Below are 19,389 nucleotides of genomic sequence, written 5' to 3' on the forward strand. Positions count from 1 at the left end.
ATGCGAGTGTGTGCGTGCATATTTTACTGAGCGATCGCAATATGCCACGTGTAGCGTGGCATACTGAGTGCAATCGCCCAATAAGACAATATCAACCAATATACTTTTGTTCATCCAATTATACGACTTCGACATAATTTATTGTATTATTTTAACAAGATGAACCTGTCTTAATTTGTCTGTATTGCCAGTATTGTTATAGTATTAATAGTCTCGGTGTGACCTGGATATAACAGAAGATAGCATGCCTGTCTCTAATTGATCCAGTTTACACTGGATCTGCAGTTGCTGACAGGCACAGGAGATTCATTATGACAGCCATGTTCCAAGTATGGGGCTGTGTACTGCAGTACATGACTGCTATAGCCTGTCAGCCTTAATTTGGTTCCGCTACCACCTCTTTGTCTGAATAGTAATACCCAAGAATGCTCATTTGTAGATTTATACAGCTTTTAAAGGATTTAAAATAAAAAAAAACAAAGTACATGGCTTACTGTAGCCTTCATACCCCAAACGCGTGTTCTTAGCCACTCCGGCTGAGAATGTCTTTCTCTGGCACCCATTCATTTACATTGGGTGCTCCAAAGGTTTTGCAATTTCTGTTCAGATATACTTATGAAATTCCTTTAATTCTGTTCGGGAATCTTCTTGGCAGCCCTGACAATATTATACCCTGAGAAAATTTTATTTTAGTCACGTGCAGGAATTCTGTAAATGGGGTGGTGGGGGTGAAGAAGGTGCTTTAGGGAGGCATTCCCAATTTTAGAGGGGAGCGCACAGCATTTTGCTTCTTGCAGAAGGACCAGATTTTTGAGCTGCTCAAGTGCTGTAAAGCAGGCCTTGTCCTATACTTTGAACATTCCAGTTACACTTTGGTAGAAAATGCATATATATATGTGCATTTCAACTAATGTTCTAGAAAGCATAAAATAGACATAAGTGCCATATTTAATCATGACAGCCTGATGACAAAAAGGAGGCTAAGCCCAGTAGTAATTTGGGAGAAAACTGTGAAAATTGAAATGAATAAAGTGGAAGTAGGTTGGACCGTGATATGACATCTTTCCTCCTTATCCAGAGTATCTGCAAATGTAGGCACACCCCCTTTTATGTGAGTGTTTCTAATTACTGGGAATTGCAGTTTGAAATGTGCTTGGGGGACAATTAACACAACTCACTCAAATAACTCACACAAATTAAAAAAGCAATGCATATTTACATATTTTTACTATCTCAAATGCCATAGTCAAAGCAAATTTGGCTACGTTAGTGCAAAGTGTCCACCTAAATGCTCAATACAACCACTTGATGTGTGACCCTTGGAAAGAGTTATATGCCGCTTATTGAGACATCCCATATGGTGAGGTAATATACTGTTCTCAGGAGACACCATCTTCTCAATTCGCATCCTGGTCCCTAATATGCCTCTCCACACCTCCCCCATCACCTCTCTTGGTGCTACTTCAATCATTGTATTGGTCTTCACGCTCACTGTTGTAGTGAGCTACCAATGACCAGGGCAATGGTAGAGAGGGTGGTGGCAGTATACAAGTGCCACACTTTAGGAAATCACATACTGTACATGTAGTTGCAGATTTTTTTTCAATTTATAGGATATTTGCACTTTTACAAGGGAAGAATATAAGAAAATAAAATATTTATGTTATCCTCTAGTTATTGGTTTCTTGGTTTTAGTTTATACCACTAAACAATTTTAGTGCAAGTCTGCGCTTATGAAAAATAATAACAAACAACAACAACAACAAACAACAACTTATATTGTGACTTATACACATTCAATTAATAAGTGGAACATGTATTAAAAGTCAGTCTTCTCTTTTGTTCACATACTTTAAGTCTTGGGAAGTGCCTCTGTCTGTGTTCTGCATGTATATATATATATATATATATCTACTATATCAATGCCTAGTGGCGTGTGTGGGGGAAAAAAAAAAACCAAGCTGCAGCGCCACCTGCTGGGCAGAGTTATACACTGACCTATATATTTCTTGAAGGAGAAGTGACAGTTGGGAGTGGTTGGTGGTTGCCGGGGGTGACAGTGGGGAGTTTTTAACACCTTAAGTAGCTTGATGAAGGATGCGGCGATGAAGATGAAGGATGAGGTGATGGAGAAAAATTATGAGGTGGTGACATGTAGACAAAACCACGTTAAAAAAGGGCGCTTGCGTCGGGAAGTAACGCTCTTCCCCTGAGGAGGCCTGGGCTAGGCCCAAATGCATGACAAGAACCTTTTTAACACCTTAAGTAGCTTGATTTGACTAGAATGCATGAGTATCATGCACGGGTTAACTTGAATATATATACACATAATGTGTGTGTGTATGTATATATGTTTGTATGTATGTATATATATATATATATATATATATATATATATGTGTATGTGTGTGTATATGTATATATATATATATATATATATATATACATATCCATATACATACATACATATCCATAAATATATATATATATATATATATATATATATATATATATATATATTGTATACACTAGCGTTTTTCTATCACTTCTATTGATATCCTTGACTCTGTTTCTAGGGGTTTGATCCGCTCTACATTCAAAGGGAAGGAGCAAGCCGCCGTGCTCACCACACATTTCATGGAGGAGGCGGAAGCGGTCTGTGATCGCGTGGCGATAATGGTATCCGGGCAGCTGAGGTAGGTGGTATCCAACATTTTATTATAAGCCTAGTGTACAGTACTAGACTTATTTCAAGGTTGGTGGACCCACCCTTGATTTTTTTATTATTTTCAATGAGTAGACGTGTTATAAGTTTATGAGAACATAGTATTTTAACTCGGTGTATTCGACATTTAGCACTATATGTAGTATTTGTCAGTTATTGAAAATGTTGACAATATGACAGCCACAACATAACACTCAAGCTCGCTGCCTTGGTTGACTCAGAATTGTCCTTTGCTCCCAATATTCAATCTGTCTCCAAATTCTATTATATACTTTTAAGAAACACCTCCAGAATATGCTCTGTACCTCACACAACACACTGCTACAACTTACATTCATGCACTTCTAATCTCCCACATTGACTATTGCAATTCACTTCTTACTGGCCTCTCCCTAAACAGACCTTCACTGCTACAATTTATTTTGACTGCAGCAGCTAGACTAATTTTCCTCCATGCTACAATATAAATTACTTTGGTAAACATATAAATCCAATAACAAAACTGCATTGAATTCCCTCCTTTGTACAAGAAGGCTTATTATATTTATTTATGTAGCGTCAGCATATTTTGCAGCACTTTACAATCGGGAGCAAACAATAATAGACAAGACTGGGAAGTAACTGACGGGTTAAGGGGATGTTTGAGTGTATTAAAAGAGTAAATGTAAGTTTTTAAAAGATTTATGTAAAGGGGTGGAAACCAGGTAAAATAGTCCAGGGAAGTTAAAAGGGTAGCTGTTGTTACCAAGTCTTGTTTTATTACTGTGTTATTCCCTATTGTAAAGCTCTGCATAGTATGCCGTAGCCATATCAATAAATTTTAATAATAATAATGTTAGTAATAATAATTATTACTTTATGTATTGTTTTTTGGAGAGGTGACATATTATTTAAACAGTAAGTGGTTTTAAATATTTCTGGCATATATCAAAATACTGTATGAAACAATATAAGTACATTATCTATAATACTAAAATACTTATTCCTTAATACAAAATCAAACAAGCCCATTACCATGATTTACAATTTTCTCATTCAATAGACCATCCAGGGGGTAAGTGTATCAATCTCCGGTTTTGTCAACTCGCGGGAGTTCGGCGAGATGACAGCTTAAATTTAAAGCGGCGCTGCCTTATAAAGGGAAACTTCCCTTTACAAGGCAGCGCCGCTTTAAAATTTAGCTGTCATCTCGCCGAACTCCCGCGGTTTGACAAAACCGGAGATTGATACATTTACCCCTAGAACTGCTTATATACTGTCATATTAGCCACTTTTTTTGGCCATTTATTTGTTTGTATGTTTCCATTATCCTGTACTGGTAACTACTGACTAATGCCAGTGACATTGTATGCATATACCTACACATCCTTTTTACGAGTTGTGCCTGTATTCTCATTTCCTAGATAGCCTATGTTATGCCATCATCTTCTCCAACCAGCCTGGCCAAACATTTTAAGAATGGTCAGCAGGGCACACACTTTCCCACCACCACTCACCCAGCAGTGTGGGCATTACTACGTAGTCAATATATTCAAATATAGTATGTACCTGTGTTTCAATACAGATATATTGGGTCAGTTCAGCACCTGAAGAGTAAATTTGGTCGGCATTATTCTCTAGAGTTGAAGCTTGATGCAGATGCTGGGGTCCAGCAGATGGAGCTTGTTCACAGGGAGATTTTAAAACATTTCCCTAATGCTTGCCGCCAGGAGAGGTATTTTTATATAAAACTTAATCTCTCTCTTTCTCTATTACCAAAATAAATAATTCACTGTTTGAGGTTAAAGATTGAAGTAATAAGTCCTGAAGAATAGGGCATTACTGGCCAACAATGCCTGGTTGAGATGACAGCCCAAGACTAAGCCGAGGAACTTTAACCCTGCAAGGGCATTGTTGGCAAGTGATGAACTTTTCTTTGGGGATTATTACTATTATAGGCTAATTACATGTTTTTTATTATAATTATTAACAGACCATGTCAGTTATTAATATTAATTATTTTTATTAAAATAGCAGTATTCATTTTGTTATCAGTAATTTGCAGTTAACATTCTATATATTTTTTGTTCTTCTTATTGTATATTAAAAATAATTTCAAGATTTCCATTAAACACACAATTAGAAGCTTGTAAATTTAGGTCATTGGTTGAATCGGAATTTGATTGTTTTCTATAGTTATGACATTTGAAATTTAGAAAGTGTACTTTGTAAGGTGGTCTAATGTTCTATTGTATAGAAAATAGCATTGTATTAACACTAGGGAAGAGGCATTACCATACCATGATGTAGCTTTATATTTTAACAAGAGGTTACACCTCTTTATGTGGTGAAAGTGCAGCTGGATTGTAAGAGCAGCTGAGCTCCAATACCATGACTCGTTCTTTAAAGTACTAAGAGAGCCAGTTCCCCATAATCTGAGCAGCTGTGAGAGACACAGAGACAACCAACATTATGCAGTCAGCTTCTGTGAGACAGAGAAAATTAACATTATGTAGAGCTTCTGTGAGACACAGAGACAACTGACATTGTGAAGGGAGCTACTGTGAGATCCACAGAGACAACTAACATTGTGAAGGGAGCTTCTGTGAGACACACAGAGACAACTAATATCGTGAAGGGAACTATTGTGTGACACAGAGGCAGCCTGTATTGTGAAGGGAGCCGCTGTGAAGCACACAACTTCAGCAGGTATGGTGAAGGTAGTTGGTGTGTGGTAAACCGACAGCTAATCAGTGGCTTAAGTGGGGGTGTATACGGTGGTATGCCATACTACCACTTCTCCTGCTGCCTTCATTATAAAACTATAAAATTCCATTGACTTACATTCCCATTACATTTTCCATACTGCCACTTTTAAATCGACAGATCGCCACTTCTAATTTTCCACTTCGATCTCTGCAGCTAATATTATGAAGGGACCTGCTGTGAGTCAAACAGACTGCTAATATTGTCAGGGGAGCTGCTATGAGTCAAACAGAGACAACTAATATTGTGAAGGAAACTGCTGTGAGGCACACAGAGACAGCTAATATTGTGAAGGAATCTGCTGTGAGGCACACAGAGATAGCTAATATGTTAAAGGTAGCTGCTTTAAGGCACACAAAGATAGTAGGTATCATGAAGGACACTGGTTACTGGGTTTGTGAGGGGATCTTTACAGGAAGTTCCACACAACTACAGGTCTGTTAATGTGGCTGCACACTCTGATCTGACTGGCATTACTAGTAGAATTACTGATAGTGTTCTCTAAATGTTCATGCTGTGTTGTCCAACAGTGCAGTTGTAGACTAAGTTTTTTTCATATATACCAGGACATATTAATTCTGTCTATAAGCATGTGATCTGCACAGATAACTGTCTGATACTAATAATGATGAAGCCCTGCAATGTGCCCAAGGAGACATGAATTTCTGTACATCCATCTTTCAGCTTTGCTTCACTGATGTCATACAAAGTACCTAAAGAGGATGTGCAGTCCTTGTCAGAGGCATTCTTTAATCTGGAACAAGGTAATAGCATTTAGAGTTGTTTACATTTAACCATTGAACTACTTTGATACAGTATTGCCAAATCAGAAGAATGGACAAGACCTTTCAAACTTGTGTACAAATATGGGATCTATTATCCATAATAAGGTTTTGTCTGCAATTTGAAGCACAATGCCTAAAATACCCTAAAGTGCATGATAAAATTACTTTTGTGTTCCCCATGCAGCCTGGCATTTCCCTCCTGATGAAATTGTGCAGCAGTGCTCCTGATAGCAAATAGCAAATGTAGAAACATATGTGCATGTCAGTATTACTGACAAGTAACAATTATTCACTTTTTATTCTTTCTGGTTTTTGAAACTTTCTGGATAAAAAAATCCCATAGCTGCATTTTAAAATGAGCTGCAAATACTTCAGTATTCATCTTGCTGTCATTTGTGTAGAAACCCACATACAGAGTGTATAATGTACATATATGTACAAAATTAAGAACACATTTTACACATACATCTACCCCAATATTCATTGAGTTATCTATTTTTTTATATTTGCAGTGAAACGTTCTTTTAATATTGAAGAGTACAGTTTCTCCCAGTCAACGCTTGAACAGGTAACACAAAGTAGATTCCACTTTTGTGGTCCTGAACCACCAGCAGAAATGTTTGGATAATATAATATCCTCCTGTGTTGGGCTCTGTGTGTGGACATCACTCTGTAATTTGTCTATCTGTTTTGTATTATTTGTGTGTGGTGAGATTAGTTCTCACTTAGCAAGTGACCAGTGTTCCCAGATGGCTACAAATACATAGTTCATGGTAGAAAAAAGGTCCAGTTGACTCCCAGAAAGACTTACACCAAGAGAGAATTATGTCGGAGAATGGTGACTCAATTCTGTGTATGTGGTAGATAGCTATGTTCATATCTCAGTATAATACTTTAGAGCTTATTTAATATTTCATCATCAGCTATTTATATAGCTCCACCAATTCCACAGCGCTGTACAGAGAATATTACCGCTTACATCAGTCCCTGCCCTATTGGAGATTACAGTCTAAATTCCCTAACATGCACACGCACACTAGGGTCAATGTGATAGCAGCCAATTAACCTACTAGTATGTTTTTTTGGAGTGTGGGAGAAAACCAGAGCAATCTGAGAAATGCCACGCAAACAGGGGAAGAACATACAAACTTATATGAACGTGAGTTAATATAAATGTGAGTTCGATTTCCGACCAAGGAAATGTTCGACCCCAACGCTGTGAGGCAGAAGTGCTAACGACTAAGCCACCGTGAGGATAAACCTACCATGATGTTAGACACAGCATAATAAGGCTCTTTTTCGAAAAGCGTAAAAACACTGTGCAAATACAGTTTTGTGATGTCAGGCGCCTATTCTTGCACAAAAACACCCTTTTTTGTATAAGCATGTGGATTTCCAGGCCAAGATGGCAGCTGCTATGGAGGTAAAATGTTGTTAAGCGGTTCTTGGGTGTTTTTCTGGACTGCTGGCTAGGAACATGAACGCACTTAGGTACTTACAGAATAAAATTCAAATTTGTATTGCGGGAATTATTTAAATTATATACAGGGTGGAGATGGCACATTTTGGTGGATGTTCCCTCTTCACAGCATAAAATTTTTACCTGCTCAAGTACTTTATTTTTCCACATTCTCGGAGGTGGCGGAGATCAGTCCTAATCATAATTACAAAGGTAAGCAAAACTGTACAATAGTGCCACGGCTAATACAGACAAGTCTTGATGTCCTCTTACTCATGGTTAATTTATAGCATGAATCAGACTAAATTGAGCATTATTTTAGGACAAAATCTGTAAAGTTGAAATTAGTGACGGGGTGGTCCTGAAGTGGTAGTAGAAATGGGATAGGAAGCAGTGTGTACATTGACATGCAGACAAATAGGTGCATTTGTGCAAAGTTACAGCCTATGGGGTTGATGTAGAGTTGTTGACAAAATGGGCGTAAATTACTCTTTAAAAAATGAGTACAGAAACATAGCATATTATCACTCTTGTGCCGAACTGTGCACTTCTCGTGTCTGCCTCCGCACAGCAGCAGCAGCATATGCGCTTGGTTTACAGCCAGTCAGCATCAGAGTGTATTTGTACCTGCCCTGTAGCAGATGCAAAAGATACACCTCGTAACAGGCACATATGGTTGTTTCTGTACATGGCCTACATTAGAACACCCCCTTCCCGTCCTGCTTCTCCAGGCACAGGTGGGCATAAGTGCCTACATCGTGCAAGTCTTCATAGGCGCATATACATGTGCCCACTTTCTAGGCAAATGCAGAATGATTTCACACAAGATACTCTACACAAACTGGCGTATGTCTCACTCTACATGACCTCCCCTTTGGTCTGCATTTTTTATGGTTTGTAAATGAGCCTTATTGTTTGCAAAATGTTCACATAATTACAAAGTTGATGTATTTGCTATCGGTTTAAAGTTAGACTCTATTAATGGCAATAATACAACTGAAAATATGTTATACCCTACACATATTAATGTTTGTTAAAGTGATATCCATTTAATACACGTTTACTGGACATTATAATAACCATTCCATTTGCCATTTTTTTAAATTAAATATACCCATTTATATTCTCATATGTACACTCCAGAAAACCATTCCTTTATTTACTTCTGTATTATAATTAGGTCATACATATATCAGTATAGTTCTTCATAAAGGTGTTTACAAAAAGTGTAATAGGTTTTATTCAAAGTAAATATTTCTTTTAAGTATTTAACTTGGTTGACTTTAAATAAGGTTGTCAAGTGTTAAAGCATGCAAACTGCATTCACACAGTGGAGGCAGCAATTTTGGAGTCTGAACCCATTTTACATTTACTCTTTTCTGCTATTCTTTACCTTGTCAGCCAATGCCTGTTCTTGTATTTACAGGTGTTCATTGAACTTGCTAAAGAGCAGGAAGAAGATGACAATTTTGCCACAATGAACAGCACTCTCTGCTGGAATAGAAGGCAAGAAGATAGAGTTGCCTTCTGAGCACCGCAATGAGATCAACACCCATGCAAGTGGGTGACATCAGCCCTTCTCCATCCCAAATGGGTCAATGGTGCATTGTTTGGTACAATGTGACTGACCCTTTTTGGCAGAGGATGTCTTTGAGAACTTGCAATTGTGCTGTGTCTGTGTTGGGTGACTGCCATCCTAATAGACCAAGCTTACTTGAAAACAGGAGGGTTACACAAATGTGCTCATGTGTATATATATGTATATATATATATATATATATCCTGAAATTCAGGTCTTTAGGGGTTCATGAGCACCTCATAAGTAATTTAGTGCTTTAATATGTTACAGGCCTTCCTGCACTGTGACAACACCATTGTCATGTAAAATACATGGTCAGGATGAATTTTATGGGCTTACTTGTACTTCATTAAAACTGTCATTTTGTATTACCTCAAGTCTTCCTTCCTTAAGTGTAAGTTGAGAATTAGTTCTATTAGAGGCTCAATATTGTATTATTAAAGTGACTTCCTTGAATGTTTCAGAGTGTTTCAAAACTGAAACACAAAATCTGCACTGAAAATTATGGTGGGGTTTTATAAATACAGTGTAATGTGATCTCAGCATTACAGGAGACAAAGGGGAACCATTGAATCCTTGTTGTTGTGTCACAAATATTAACGTGGTTTGTTTATTTGTTTTTTGGTTATTACATTAACATATCAAATCTTGAAACATCTGTGCCTACAAGGCCCCTGCTATGCAAGATTGAAAGCAAAGAAAATGTACCACATTAGATGTAAAGATAGCACAGAATCAGAAAAGGAAGAAAATAGTAACGGGTTGTTAAAAAATATATACATTAAAGATAGTAAAAAATAATATGTATTTATAGCATATTTGGCTTTAAAACAAACTTGAATTCAAAAGGCTTTCAGCAGACCTGAAAACCATTTGATTCTTATGTCAATGAAATATACAGCTATGCTGTCAGGACTGTTGATTTATTTATCCGTTCCTCTACAGGGAGGTGCCTCTCTAACAGAGCAGCCATGCAGTGAGTGACAGCTCAGCAGCTTTGCTTAGTAAAAAAAATGCACTGTATGTATTGGTTGATATATACACTGATACCTCTGTAACTCTGATCACTGTATTCTCAGCTATTTGACCCATATCTGAAGATGTGAGAGGAGCTGCACTTGTCTGCAATGAACAGTGAAGTCATTCTTTACTTTTTAACAGGGCTGCATACTTGGTTAATATTGACCAATATATTTAAACTTCATGGTTCATATCTAAAAAAATAGGTTTTGGGGTCTAATAGTCATACTGAACAAAGTTATAATATAATACAGTATTAGATACAAGATAATATTTTAACTAGGTCTTGCTTCTGGCCAAATCGGGCTTTTAGGAGTAAAATTTAGCTATGTGCAGTGAGTACTCTCCCTCCACCCCTCATTCCATATATTCTGTCCTACATTTGTGTTCAGACTTACTTCATGGCATTAAAAATAAAATAATACAATTATGTATAAACATCAGTAACAGGCAATAGAAATTTACATACAGCTTCTAGGCAAAATAGGCACCACAAGTAATGCTATCCAGAACAATGTCATAGTGCTCTTTCTGTATTGTCAGATCACAAAATAAAATTATATACTTCCAAGTGGAATGATTTATGACAATTTGCCTTATAGAGATTATATGACCCTGATTCACTCATTTTTATAGACTGTCACTTTTTGTGGAAAAGGGTGAGATGTAGGCACATGTTTTGTCTCTCACCGGTTGAATGTCATTTTGGTTTATTTCACTCCTGCTGGAATATCATCTACCTAACTTCACAGACAGACATGTTTGGTAATTTCAGCTCATCTTATATATCCCTCTGTCACCTTGTTGGAAATGTTAATTGCACATTCCCTCTCTGGTCTGAACAGCTTACACCGCTGACTCCTATAAAAGACTCAGTTCATTGTGATTGTTAAACCCTGCCTGTTTATCCATCCTGCTGTAACATCCAAAATATACTATCCTAAGTATGGAGTTATAACCGGAATGTTGCTGGACTCTGACCTAATCTCTGCAACATCTGAGGACATAACAAATGCTGGGACAGCGGCTGCATCAGTTTCACGGTTCTTTACCACCCCAATTCACTCACACATTTCTCCCTCTGCATCACAATGCACATATTCAAAATGCCTCTGCTGTTTCTCCTATTCACTTTCTCTATTCCTCATCTTCAAACTTTTCTTGTGGCTCCAGCATCCGAATAGTCCCTGTTATTCTACTATCCCCCTAACTACTTCCTTCCTCTCTTGTCTCCTCATCTACTTCTCCGATTCCTGTACCTATCAATTCACACAATGAGAAATCTTCTTCCCATCTTTTTCTCTCCCTGATTCTTTATATGGGTGTTGGTGATATCGCTACTGATACTTAAGTTCTGATCATCCCCCTTAAACATACTCATCTTTCCACCCTAAAGCCTCCCATCCAAGAGGCACGTTAAACGGAATTAACCTTATCCACATTTCTCATTTCCACTCCCTTCACTTTTCCAGTGCCCTTTGGCACTCAAGGTCTGTTTGCAACAAACTCAGATTTGTCCACAATTTATTCATTTCAAACTCTCAATGTGCTATTCATTACCGGAACCTATCTCACCTTCCCTGACACTGTTTCCTCTGCAGCTCTATCTCATGGGGACCTCTCCTTCAGTCACAACCCCAGACCTGGGGACAGACAGGGAGGCATCCTATCCTTTCCACATTGTACATTTAGGGGCATATTCAATTGTTGTTTTTCCGCGCCTACAGTTAATACGGTAATTTGTAGCTGGATTTCAGCTCGCGGCTCAGGGAGCTGCGAGCTGAAATCCAGCGAGTAAATTACCGTATTAACGGTTTTTCCATGCACGATTACCGTAATAACGGTAATCGTGCGTGGACCACGGGATTTTCGGCAATCCCGCCGACAATTGAATATACCCCTTAGAGTTATACCTTTCAGAACCCTTTATCTGCTTAACTTCCTTTGAAGCCTACATCATCTATATATTTCTTCTCTTCACCTTTGTGAGGCAGTCATTTAAAGACCCCCAGGTGCAGTCTCCCAGTTTTCATTTACATCACTATTGCCTAACTCCAATATTTCCTAGTGTGGACATACAATTTTTATTCTGTCTGATTTCAGCATTTCCCTTCACAATATTTATAATTTATAGAAAAGTAGGAGAGCAAAACACTTTCTCTTCAGTACATATAGATACCAGTCAACAGAATACTAAGTTTTGTTTATTAAATATAAAATAAAATAAACCATATTAAAAAAAACATTATTATGAAATCTGGAGTTAAAATATACAACATAAATAGAAAAAGCAGCTTATAAGTCTGTTTTGTGTCTAATAAAAGTTTGATATTTTCCTTTATATTGTCCTTATCGGGTACCCGATTATCGATATCTTATAATATATAAGATCATCGATGGTGCACAGCACAACTTATTACTGTGATATTGAAAATATAGTTTTTCTACAGAATCTTCCACAAAATCTTCAGTGATCAGCTGTAAACAAATGTTTGTACTGCACAGATGTTAAGACCCACACCTTTCAAAGATAAATCCGGGACCTTGGATGTATGTCCCTCCTGATGTCCATTACCAATGAGCCACTATTAACAATGAGACCTGTATTACCTGCGATCAGCTGATTAGCCATAATTGTCAAACACCGCATAGCAAAATATCTGTTTATTGCCAGGTAGTCTTTGGATTCATCACTACTCAAATTATTAATATGTATGGAACAGAGAGTAGATAAATAGTAGCAGCACTTTAGTTTTCAAGTCCATCAATCAGTTAGTGAAGTATTTCCAGATTCCAATATGTCATAAAATTTGTTGATAAAACAATCTGACCGGTTTCTCCACACTGAATTGTAGTTTCTTCAGAGATGGCAATCAACATGCAGAGGTCTCCTTATAAATCTCTTTGCATCAATCAGGAAACAAAGATAATATGGCATCTGGAAACATCTGAGAGCTACAAATCAGTTACTCCAGGGGGTATATTTACTAAACTGCGGGTTTGAAAAAGTGGAGATGTTGCCTATAGCAACCAATCAGATTCTAGCTGTCATTTAGTAGAATGTACTAAATAAATGACAGCTAGAATCTGATTGGTTGCTATAGGTAACATCTCCACTTTTTCAAATACGCAGTTTAGTAAATCTAGCCCCAGTTGTCTGTTTAGTGGTATCAGGGTGGCTATGTAAATTACCCTCTTTTTCACAATCAAACTTTCTTAATCATCTGTACATTAATTTCTAAATATGTATTAATCAGATATAAAACAATGTATAACACAAATTGTTAGTAAATAAATGGTTAAACAACCGTCTCCACTTCTAATCATAACTAAACTATAATTAAAAAAGTAAATTTAAAAATTACATATATTCTTTCATCTATCACTATCTATCATATACATTTTTTTATACTCTCATATTACTTTCTTTTTTTCTCTTCTCATTCTCATTTTTCTCTTGTTATTGGAAAATAGTTTAAACCCATTACACAATCTATATATACAAACAAACGGATGTTGAAACTGGTCTTTCAAATTTATATACCAAATTGTTTTTCAAGTTCTTCGTATTTCAATAAATATGGAACTTATAATTAATGGTACTTATGATATGATACATCAATATACATTCTTTCAAATAGATTAATCTGTAATTAGAATCAAACTCCTAACATTCTCTATTTTAGGTCGTCAATTTAACTTAGGGCCATCCAGATTCACATAATATCATAGATGTTAAAGCCCTCTAGTCTCATATTTTACTATGCGGACTATCTAAATTGTGACACCTTTAGAACGTATCACAAAAGTTTTCTACTTCTTTTAACATAGACATAACTAAAGTCAAAGCAAATCCCCCTAACTAAAACATAGAAAATTCGACACAATCGATAAATCCTTTAGGGTACATTGAATCCATAGCAAAGATCCAGAAGGCTTCCCTCTTACAGAGGGAAGCAAATATATCTCTTCCCCTTTCTGTCGACTTAATATGTTCTATAGCCATAATTTGTAATCCTTCTAAAGAACCATTGTGTTTATGTACAAACTGTCTAGCTAGACTGTGCGTACCATTTTTCTTCAGAATGTTTCTTCTGTGCTCTAAAAATCTCGTATTTAGTGTCCTTGTGGTTCTGCCCACATATTGGATCCCACACCTACAATCTATCAAATAGATCACTTATTTAGATTGACAGTTTATGAAATCTTTAATTTCATATTTTTCTTTAGTCACAGAAGATTGGAAATCACATTTTCTATTTTGTACATATTTACAGATAATACACAATTTCTTATTACACCTAAAGAATCCATTAGGTACCAATTTATTTTTTATTGTTATACCCCTCCTAAATATTACTCTCAGATTAGTTTGCACCAAGGACATTAGCACTTCATCATTCCCTACACAATCTCGGTTGCCTATAAATGTCTCTCTCTTACTTCAATGATTGGCTTGTCCAAGTGGAGACCTCCTCAACCACCTTCTTCTCCAACTCATGCTCCATTTCTAACTTCTCCAACTCTGCCTTTCCACTCTCTAATTTTCACATTTATCGATTCAGTCTCACCCTACATCCTGCACCTCCACTGCACCCAAATCCACATGTACACAAAGTCGGCCTTTTCCATCTCTACTATTCAACGTCACTAGAACCACTCTGTTTTCTCTCCACATCTGCTGCTCAACTTTGCAAATCCTAACACTAGCTTCCCATATGCTTCAGAAACCAAATCAAAATTCTCACCCTCACCTGCAAAACCCTAAACCACAACACCCCTTCATATAGCCCGATCCTAATCTCCAAATCCTCTCCCTCTCGCACTCTCTGATATGCCTATAACCCACACCTTTCCTCCTCTCTTCTAATCATCTCTCTCTCCTGTCTACAACACTACTTTAGCTCTGTTACCTACTCATGGAATAATCTACTACACTTTTTTCAGACTCTTGCCAAGCCCTTGCCCTGAAAACCTGCTTTATCTGTGAAGGCTACTTCACCACCAGACTAACTCCTCCCCCCACAATGTGCTCAGATACCCTGCTGTCCTATATTCTAACTCTAGTAACACTTGTTCCTCAACTATCCTTATCTCAACTAGATTGTAAGCTCTTAGGAGTAGGGCCCTCCCTTGTTTGACGTCTACACTCATCTTGTTGCTACTTTGCATGTCACTGTTTTTTATGTATGCTGTCCCCTACTGTCTAGCGCTGTGTTCCAACGTAGCGCTTTATAAAATAAAATATAATGTTTTCAACTCAAATTATGTTACCGAATAATAAACAGGAATTGCACTGATATTACAATTACAAAATTGTGTCTGTCATCTCTGAGTTACATGTGCGACTATTCTGATTGAATGAGATAAAGGAATAAATGCTACATGTATTGCAAAGATAGAAGTAGAGGTAAGTGTTGAGGCCCAAAGTCCAGTATTAACATGTTTTTTTATAAATATGTTCAACAAATAACCTGTACTTAAGTGGAATATGTAATGTATCTTAAACAGTTAGATTAGCAACATAATTTATAACATATAAGGCAGGAGTGCTTAACTTTTTAAGCTAAGTCTGCTGTCCGCTTCATTACACATGTTTCAACTTTGCATATTGTATAATGTTTACATATTAAGTAAATTAAAAAAATATAACTGGATAATAGAACATGTAAAATGTAATGAATATTTTATTGTTACACTTTAGTTTTGCTGAAAAAAGTTCAAGATGATGACTATTATAATGGTGAGTTCAGCTTTTATTGTATTTTTTTAATTCTAGTAAAGCCATGAGAACCAACCCTAACCAACTGGGTAACATTAGAGGCTTTTGGATTAAATCTCCAGGTAAAATAAAATCGCTGATACAGGGCAAACACAAAGAAGTGGTAAGCTGTTTTTCACTAGAAAGTCTTAGCAACTTCTACTAGTCGTCAATCTGCCCAGAATCAGCAGGAAAACCACGTCTCATCATAAAAAAGGAACTGGAAAAGGGCGAATTTAGCAATGATGTTATGAAATGATGGAGCAACAAATACAGAGCATACCCAGTCTCTATATTTTAGGTCCAAAAGAGAATGAAACTCTAATACATGTACAATAATGACAAATGTAGGTAAAACAACTATAGATGTCTAATTATGATAACACAAATACAACAGTGATCATAATGCTATGATGATTCACATTCCTAATGACATATTTCCAGTGAATTGAGCCCCGTGTGTGTTAATGCACTCTCGATTAACATGCTATGAACGCAAATATTTATAACGTTTTCTTGCGTTTATGACCTGGTTCTGTGTATGTGGTTGGCCAACAGCAGCATACATCCACTAGGGCCTACCAAAGGATCATATTGTTGTGCTCATACTATCTTGACTTAGTCTGGGCAAGTGACCTGTTTCCAACAGAGTTATTCAGTAGTAGGGAGTAAAGCACATTACTTTTCAATACAAATCAAAAGGCATATACAAAGTAGCATATTTCATCATATAATTTCAAATAATCTTATTCTCCACATCATTTTTCAATAAATATTACAGGGTAAGTTCATTGTCTACAAATCTGATAAGGATACTTGTAGCTGTATATCACAATAAACCATTTGTCCACTTACATACAATCAGTGGCAACTTTATTAGACACACCTTGCCAGTACTTTCTAGAAGAGCCTGAATTCTTAATGGCATGGATTCAACAAGGTGCTAGAAACATTTCTTAGAGATTGTGGCCCATGTTGATATGATAGCATCACATAGTTGCTGCAGATTGGTTGGCTGTATGTTCCTTCTGCAATCTCCCGTTATAGGAAGGTGTTCTATTGAATTGAGATCTGGTTACTGTGGTGGCCATTGAAATACACTGAACCCATTGTCATGTTCAATGAACCAGCTTGAGAAATGTGTGCTTTGTTACATTATGTGTTTTCCTGCTTAGAAAATTTGTAGACTGTGGCCATAAAGGGATGCACTTGGGCAGCAACAATACATTAGGCTGTGGCATTTAAACAATATTTAATTGGTATTAAGGGGCCAAGAACACATTCCCCGCACCATTATACCACCACCACCAGTCTGCACCATTGAAACAAGACAGTATGAATCCATGGATTCATGTTGTTTATGCCACTTGTATATTGCAGCAGAAATCGAGATTTGTCAGACCAGGCAACATTTTTCCAATCTTCAGCTGTCCAGTTTTGGTGAGCTTGTGCCCACTGCAGCCTCAGATTTCTGTTCCTAGCTGACAGGAGTGGAACCTAGTGTGGTCTCCTGCTGCTGTAGCACATCAGCTTCAAGGCTGTACAGCTCAAACACTGCATTGGGAGTGTGATGTTAAAGGCTCCAATTCATCTCTTATTTGCTCAAAAAAAGGTAGGAGGCTTGTGTGGTTGTGGCGAAACATTTGCACAACCTCCTGATCTGAAAGGAAATGCAGGGCCAACCATGCTCTAAAACATGGGCTCTGCTGGGCCTCCGTGGACCCTGATACTGGTACTCCACCTCCCTTCTCTTTTCCTCCAGAATCCTCAAGACAAAAACCCCTAAAACACCACTACACACCATATTGCCATATCCAAGGTTGTGGCATTTATTTATAGGCCATCTGTCATGGTTGGCTCATAAAAATAGATCCCTAGGCTCTGCTGAACATGGCTTGGCCCACCCACAGGTGCGGAGTCTAACAAGCAGGTGGTTTTCACCAGGAACCCCCGCAAGGAGGTATGGTCTTTGCGGCACCAAACCTGCAGGTCGCGGTCCTGTGAGTGAGTGTACAGCAGAACGGTGTGGAGGAGCCAGGTGAAGCGGGTAGAGACACTGGAACAGCAGGAGTACAGCACTGAAGTTATGCTGAGCACACGAGAAAGCAGAGGTAGCTTTAGGGAGAACAGCCGATGAGTCACCAGTTGCGGCTCCCCGTGATATCGGTTAGAGAACTGGAGCTGTCACGATGAAGTACAGTTGAGATGGTAATATCAGTACTGGAACAGTGATAGTTCAACACAGTCGGAGACTGAGAGCAGACTGAAGTAGCGGAGGTAACTCATAGTAACAGCTGATGAGTCACAATAGTAGCAGCGGCCCTGAGCGGTAGCGATGATAGAACTGAAGCTGTCACGATGAACCACACTGGAGATGGTAGTAGCAGTGCTGGAGCAGCAATAGTTCAACACAGCAGGAGACTGAGAGCAAACAGAAGTAACAGGTAACTCGTAGTAACAGCTGATGAGTCACAGGTGTAGCCGCTCTGAGTGGCAGCGATGAGAGAACCGGAGCTGTCACGATGAAGTACATTGGAGATGGTAAGATAGGTACTGGAGCAGCGATGGTTCAGCACAGACCACGAACAGAGAGCAGGCTGGAATAGCAGAGAACCACAAGGAGAACAGGAACCAAAACAACAGGCTACAGGAAGTGAGCTTGAAGAACAGGCATTAGACATGTGATTGCAGGGGGTTTAAATAGTGCTCCAGGAATGCTCAGCCAATGATAAGAGGAGGGAGGTCCAGAAGTGCAATAGGCTTGCACCTGTGCAGAACTGAATGTAGCTGAATGAATGAATGAAGTTTGTCTGATGCTGGAACATGGCAGTTTCCAGATGAATGAAATGGGGGTAACGCAACAGGTACTATTTGGGGGACCGAAGCGTTACACCATCATAGGTCAATGGCATTCAGCAATTGTGTACCTGAACCACCAAACAGATACGTGAACTGCGGATATTTAGTATTCTTTTAATAATATGTAAATAACATACATTCAATTAAAACATAAAAAGATATATAAAAATTACAAAACACATAAAACCAGCACTTTCTAGAACTTCAATGTAATACTTGGTAGAAGAAGCACCTGTGACACTGACCATAAGTTTTCTGGCTGCGACCCATGACCACCAAAAAAAAAAAAAAAACAAGCTCTATTCTGCGTGTTTTATATATCATCACCATTTATTTATATAGCGCCACTGATTCCACCCCATTGGAGCTTACAGTCTAAATTCCCTAACATACACAGACAGAGAGAGAGACTAGGGTCAATTTTGATAGTGCCAATTAACCTACTAGTATGTTTGT

General features: G+C 37.9%; 1 protein-coding gene across 1 annotated transcript in view; it reads left to right on the forward strand.

Annotated features, from left to right (window-relative positions):
- The window catches only part of ABCA5 (ATP binding cassette subfamily A member 5), a 150,524-nt gene extending 134,895 nt beyond the window's left edge, over window positions 1–15,629 (forward strand). The window contains exons 35-39 of the mRNA XM_075216871.1: window positions 2,577–2,696; window positions 4,290–4,439; window positions 6,155–6,234; window positions 6,768–6,823; window positions 9,141–15,629. Of these exons, the coding sequence (XP_075072972.1) occupies window positions 2,577–2,696; window positions 4,290–4,439; window positions 6,155–6,234; window positions 6,768–6,823; window positions 9,141–9,245 (511 nt within the window). The 3' untranslated portion in view covers window positions 9,246–15,629. The remainder of the gene's footprint in view (window positions 1–2,576; window positions 2,697–4,289; window positions 4,440–6,154; window positions 6,235–6,767; window positions 6,824–9,140) is intronic.
- The last annotated feature ends 3,760 nt before the right edge of the window (window positions 15,630–19,389 follow it).

The sequence above is a fragment of the Mixophyes fleayi genome, chromosome 6, assembly GCF_038048845.1.
Source record: "Mixophyes fleayi isolate aMixFle1 chromosome 6, aMixFle1.hap1, whole genome shotgun sequence".
Classification (NCBI taxonomy): Eukaryota; Metazoa; Chordata; class Amphibia; order Anura; family Limnodynastidae; genus Mixophyes; species Mixophyes fleayi.